The sequence below is a fragment of the Cannabis sativa genome, chromosome 1, assembly GCF_029168945.1.
Source record: "Cannabis sativa cultivar Pink pepper isolate KNU-18-1 chromosome 1, ASM2916894v1, whole genome shotgun sequence".
Taxonomy (NCBI): domain Eukaryota; kingdom Viridiplantae; phylum Streptophyta; class Magnoliopsida; order Rosales; family Cannabaceae; genus Cannabis; species Cannabis sativa.
This window is the reverse complement of record NC_083601.1, coordinates 65,605,576-65,612,619: the sequence shown is the minus strand read 5'-3', so window position 1 is coordinate 65,612,619 and position 7,044 is coordinate 65,605,576. Positions and strand designations below refer to the sequence as shown.

At 31.2% G+C, this 7,044-nt stretch overlaps 1 protein-coding gene across 1 annotated transcript; it reads right to left on the bottom strand.

Moving 5' to 3' along the window:
- Nucleotides 1-2,370: 2,370 nt before the first annotated feature.
- LOC133035570 (uncharacterized) lies at nt 2,371-4,545 on the bottom strand. The gene is made up of 4 exons (XM_061111471.1): nt 4,087-4,545; nt 3,530-3,800; nt 2,548-2,644; nt 2,371-2,443 (listed from the first exon to the last, which is right to left on the bottom strand). The coding sequence occupies exons 1-4, from the start codon at nt 4,543-4,545 to the stop codon at nt 2,371-2,373; spliced, it is 900 nt and encodes a 299-aa protein (XP_060967454.1).
- Nucleotides 4,546-7,044: the final 2,499 nt, after the last annotated feature.

Genomic DNA, 7,044 nt, shown 5'->3' with positions numbered 1-7,044 from the left:
AAGTATTTAAATTATATTTTGTAAATTATTTAGAATTTTTCAAAAATGTAAAGCACACTATAATTGTAATAGAGATAATCTTGAAATAAATTGAGATTAATGCCTAAATTTTGTCGATTTGAAGGAGTGTTACATAATAGATGCCTCAATCATATATATATATATAAAGGAGAAGTATGAGCAGGGCCGGCCCAAGGCATAGACGGGCTAGGTCCGCGCCTAGGGCCGCGCCTAGGGCTCACTTATTTTAAGAGCCCAAATAAAAAAAAACACCTTTTAAAAAATATAAATATTTTTTTTCAATAATTTTTAAAAATGTTATTTATCTTTATAATAAGGGCCAATTTTTTTTTTCGCCTATGGTCCATTTCAACTCAGGGCTGGGCCTGAGTATGAGATGGTGAAATGTTAAAATCACTCAAAATAACTCTATCTATTTTCTCCTTAAATATCTCATTTAAATTAATAAAATAACACTGTAAAATTACTTAAAATAATTTTATCTTATTTTTTATTTTTAATTCTTTTTATATATATATTAATTTAATTAACTATTTTTTTTATATACCATTCAAAAAAATTTCTAACTAACTAAACTAATAAAGAAAAAAAGATGGGTAGCAATCAAAAAAATATTTTTATTATTATTATTAAAAATAATATATACGTGTATAGTAAAAAAAAATCGTATTTAGAAGTATTAAAGATATTTTGTCAAAAAGTAAAATCCAAATACGACCCATGTAACCCGTTTAAAAAATCTATGGACTGAGATACGATGATGCTAATAATGACTTTGAATATAATGACAAGATACAGCAATAACAACAGTTTTGAATTAACGTAGTCCTGACTACAATATAATAATACAATAATTTTGAGATTATTTTTCTTTAGATTTATTAATTAATAAAAAATATAAATTTTTTAATATATATCATTAAAGAAAATATAAGTGTACACGAAGCGCGAGTTGTTTCCTAGTATATATAAGTTTGGTGTATCAACAAATTTAGTACAACTTTGTTTTTTCTTAAAAAGGAGGGTTATAATAACTTTTTTCACATATATTTATTTATTTATTTTTTCAAAGATTGAGATAACAAAATTCAAACTTTAGACTTTAAATTTAAAGAGAGATATATAGAACTCTTATTTTACTATGCTTAAGATTTAAGTTTTTCAAGTAGAACATGTCACCTTAATGATGTCATTAGATTTAAACCTAACACTACTTAGGTTAAATTATTTTGTTTAGCAACTGTGATTGTACTTATTTTAATGACTTTATTTTATTGTTAGAGGTTATAACAAGTTTTGTTTTTAATTTTCTAAAAGTGTCCCATGCATGGTGATATACGGCTCTACTAGTGGTCACTTTTGGCATGGGGATCCATAAAATACACTTTTTATTGATGGATGATATTTCTAGATTGGGCCCGACTATGACTATAAAATAAGTTTGATACCACAAACGAATTTAGTACTTTTTTTCGGTGTTATATTGTTATTGGTGTAATTAAATATCGAGTCTTATAACTTAAGAAAATAAATTTTAAGTAAAATTACTTACCAATCATAAGACATCACCTATAATAAGTACTAGGCACCACTAATATTCGGCACCACCAATATTCAACAGCAATACTCTTTATATTTATATATACTCTATAGCAGCCGCCCACGTGTTTTTATAATCAATGTTCAAAAAAAATTAAAGGAGTTGTAATAATGCTTATGCACTTTAGATGTTTTTTTTTTTTTTGGTGTAATGTATCTAAACTCCAGTCCTGGCATGAGTTGGTAGGAATTTACCCAAAACTTTTACTAATTTATACACCATTATTGTATTTATTGTTTTGTCTTTCAAAGTAAAGCCAAAGTTTATTCTTGCTATGAACTTTACCAAGATCAAGAAGTTAATGGTTCTGTCGAAACCAAATGCCCCACAGAAAAAACAAGGAGTTTTCTCATTTTGTCTTTTGCCAAGACCACCTCATGTTCTCTAAGAAAAAAATAAAGATATTCATGGGCAAAGATGAAGAAGGGATCACAAAATCCACAAACTTCGTGATTGAGTTCAAGCTAGCTAGAACTCCCATAAAAAGCATGAAAAGATGTTTCATTCTCACCACACAAAGGACATAAAGAACTTGTAGGCACTTTTATGAAGAAGAAAAATTATGATTGGTAGGGAACCAATCCAATAAAACCTTAACTTTAGGAGAGACTTCATAAGTAATTCCACCACGAGGACGTCGGACCTTGAGAAGAATCACATTGATCCTTATCCAGCAATCTAATAGCATTCTAATTGCCACTCCTGATGGTATAGTCACCCGAAGAATTATAGTGCCAAATCAAACTATCCTAACGATGAAGAGACCATGGAATAGCCAAAATTTGAAGAGCTTCATCACTAGAGAATAATTCATCAATGAGACTACAATTCCAATTCCCATTATCAAGCATAAAATCACTTGCTATAACATTCGAGTGACCATGAAGAGAGTAAATCAAATAGGCAAATTTTTTAGGAATCCACACCTCAAAACAAATGTTAGCATTGTTCCCATCACCAATGAGCCAACGCGCCCTCCTTCCACAAAGAGTACTCGGCCCCATAAAATGGAATCAAGATCCCCTGTCCAAATATTGTGTCCCATATTATGTCTAACCAATATGATGATAACACATCATTTAATTTATTTTTGTAAACTTTACTCACTAAAACTAAAATTAACGGAGCAATTCCATTAACTACAAGCTTTCATTTTTTTAAATAGTTTCCTTTTTTTTTGGGCTATTTTTGGCTGAAAATAGTTTCTCTTTTTTTGTCAAGATTACGGTTTTTTTTTTTTTTTTTTTTTTTTTTTTTTTTAAATCTAGAACCTTATTAGAACCTTATTAAAATAATCTATTTAAAATAAAATTAGTATCGTAATATAATTAAAATAATTACAAAATAATAATGATATATTATTTTTTTATTTATCTAAATATAATAGAGACATAACATTAATAAGAATTATTGAAAAGAAAGAGCATACCTCTAATTTTTCTTCTAGTTCTATAGCAGCACTTGCAAGACTTCAGAGTATGAGTTTAAAAATTCTAAGTTAATATGAGGTATAATAAATTTATATTAAAAAAAATAATATTTTAATAAGGTTCTTGATTTCAAAAAAAAAAAAGAAACTAATCTTGACAAAAAAAAAAAAGAAACTACTGTTCAGCCAAAAACAGTCAAAAAAAAAAGGAAACTATTAAAAAAATGAAAACTTTGTAATTAATGGAATTGCTCCGTTAGTTTTAGTGAGTAAAGTTTACAAAAATAATTAAATGATGTGTCATCATTATATTGGTTAGACATAATATGGGATAAAATATTTGGATAGGGGATCTTGATTCCATAAAATGCTAGTCCTAATGTAAGAACCCTTTTAAATTTGACAACCAATGAATCAAGAACAGAATAAAGATGACAAGCTTTTTTTATCCAATAAAGCTTTATTAAACACAAAAATACCTCGAAAACCCATACCACCATCAGACTTATGCCAATACAATCTCTCCCAAATACACCAATGCACATTTCTATTATTATCATTCCCACCCCACCAGAAATGGGCGCAAAGATAATGTAGTTCTTCGATTAATTTCACAAGAAGAAGAAACAAGTTCATAGCATAGGTCTGTATAGCCTGAACAAATGATTTAAGGAGCACCACCCGACCCACAGCTAAAAAATTCTTTGATTTCCAACCAAATAATTTTTTCCAATTCTTGTCTCTAATAGACTAAAACAAGTTGGATATACTTCAACCCATAAAACAAGAAAGCCCTAAATATTCTCATAGCACAAAACTCTCTGGATACCCAACAAAGTAGCCAAATCATCTTCCAAGCTCCTATTAATTCCAAGAGAGAAACAAAAAGAAGACTTAGATAAATTCACAAACTGTTCAGAAGTCGATTCATACCAATCCATAATCTCACAAAAACGAGCACATATATATCCCGAGACACTTCTAATTAAAAGAAGAAGTTATCATCGACAAATAAAAGGTGAGGCACAATACACACTCTTCTCCCACAAGGTAAGCCTTGAATACCCCCAACTATACTCTCATGTTTAAACACTGATGAAAGCCCTTCCGCCCAAATAAGAAACAAAAAAGGAGACAAATGATCTCTTTGACGAATACCTCTTATAGAAGTGATATCCCCCAATTTTTGACCATTAACATTAATATAGTAGCGAACAAAAGAAATACAATGAAACACAAGGGAAACCCATAGCTCGAGGAAGCCCAACCGACACATGATTCCCACAAGAAAAGTCCACTCTACTCTATCATAGGCTTTAGCTATATCCGCTTTGAGTGCCAAGAAACCTTTCATCCCCTTCTTGTGATGTTTGGTAAAGTTTAGATACTCAAAGCCAATCTTAGCATTATCAGTGATGAGCCTACCCAGGATAAAAGCACTTTGTTCTTTCAAAATTAAATCACTCAACACACCACACAGTCGGTTAGTCATCATTTTAGTAATAATTTTGTAGACCACATTACGCAAACTAATGAGCCAAAAATTCATAATCCATAATCCATAAAGATTTATTAACTTTAGGAATTAAGCAAATAGTAGTACCATTTTAATACAGGCCAAAGACCCCTCACCCATTAAGAACCCCATGACCGCAACACATCTACCCCAACCAAGTCCTAAAATTTCTGATAAAAATCATTAATACATGAACTCTTATAAGGATTCATTTGAAAAAGAGCATGCTTCACATCATCTTTCACAAAAGGTTGCAAGAGATAATCAAATATAGCAGTGGAAACTTTAACATGAACAAGATCAAGACCCTTTGAAGGTCACTATGAGATAGAGAATCAGAAGTGAAGAGATTATCAAAATAATTAATAAAATCTTGTTCAACACCTCTTTCCATCCCAAATACCCTCAATAGAGTTCTTTTTTTTACGAGCAGAAGCAGAATTATAAAAGTAAGAGGTATTGCGATCCCCAACCTTAAGCATGGACAATTTGGACCTTGAGGCCCAATATTTTTTATCTTTAAAATCTAAAACATCAATTTCTCTCTCTCCACTCTTTAGAAGTTCTTCCAAGCAGCTTCAAAATTAAACTCTTCAAGTTTATTCAACTCTTTTTTCTTATTTTGAAAGGCCTTCTCGGTATGCTTGAAAGTATAAATGTTCTAACTAGATGAACCATTGGAGAGCAACGCCACACATGTTGGTTTTTATGGTCCATATTAGAGTTATAAAAGCGGAAGCTGATTTAATAAAAATAGTTTTTATCTGTTAACACAGATTTTCGTTAACGATATAAGCCTATTTTCGTGATAGGATTAGCACAGAAATAATAGAAAATAAAAGTAAGAAAAATAATGCAAAGATCACACCAAGTTTTTTACGTGGTTTTGTAGCTAAAATTTTGCGTAGTCCACGAGTCTATCTTATTAGATTTCTCTGATACAAACTAGGGTTCTTCTCTTAAGGATTTTTTGTCCATTTTTCAGTACACTCTGGCCCTATTTATAGTTACATAGGGAGGCAGTTAATTACAATCAGATTCATATCCACAACAATGTTTCCCTGAAATATGGGATTTGATTACGTCCCACGTAAAATAAATACGGTTATTACTTGAAAATTACACAGCTGTGATTTATCCGCTTTTACTGGGTCAGTGCTGACATGGATTTAGATACACTGCAAAGTGTATCTCGCTGGGATAGCAACAATAACCCTGACAACGAGCTGAAGCTTTTCCCATGTCTTTTCGAGGTTGATAATTTGAATCCTGTCGTTTCTACTATTGAAGACATAACGCTCCATCTAACAATCACAGTTCTTGGTGACAAGGTGAACTTCAACAGTCAACATCATTTGAATGTCAGCTTCTATCTGAGAGAGCTAACTCGACGGAGCAGTGGATCTTATTGAAAGATGTCTGGAGATGATTAATGAAGGTATCATGAGTATGCCTTCCTATAGCGAGGTGGATGCCTCGCTATTCGTTGTTCAGATTCGTCCAACTGTTAAGCCTAGTTAGTATAATGTATATTATACACTAAGTGTTCTAACAGTCAACATGTCTTGTCATCACCTTTTTATACGCAGCGAGGTTGGTGCCTCACTTTGTATTACTGATGTCATCCTTACGATTGCATCTTTTGATGTGAAATGGTTTCTCGTCAATGCATGAATCAATAGTTTGTACATCCTTGTCTCGCTCAATACTTTATGTTATTAAGCGAGTTATAGATATGCACTATCAATCTTCGCATTTAATGAGTTATTCCATTTTAGTATCCTTTAATATAATTATTATTATATTTGTTGATTCATATTCTCCAAGATTGACACGTGTCCTCCTCTGAAGTGCCAACTAAATTTTGGGTATAACTTTATCGAATATGAAGCATAAGCTTAAGGATGTCAACATAATATATATATTAAATCTAAACTAATGAAAAAAAATAATACCTCTTGAAGCCTATTAGGGTATCCTCACTATCTTTTAGTACAATAAACGATCATCCAATTCAAGAACTATTATTGAAGAATTTACACCGCAATCTTCCAAGCCAGCCTCAACACTCAAGAACAAAGTGGACTATTAGATCTTAAAGGATGAATCAATCTAGGTATTATAGTGTGTAATCAACTCATGAGATACTGTAATGGATAGGATTGTTCAATCTCATACACACCTTTAATGGTGTAGGCGTGTGAGACCAATAATGGCAAGGTATTTACTCTTTTACCTTTAGGTCAGGGTTTGATTTTTGTTTACTTCTTTTAATTTTATAGAGAATATGATGAGTGCACATTTGTACACTCATTCTTAGTTAATTATTAGATGGATTAGTATTTACTTTTGTATAGATTTGATGTGTTTTCTCCAAGTGTGTAGGTTTGTGCTGAAAAGATATTTTTTGATGTACTGAGATCTTTGAGCCCATTTTTGACAATGATTTCATCATTTTCAAAAACTTGATACACAATT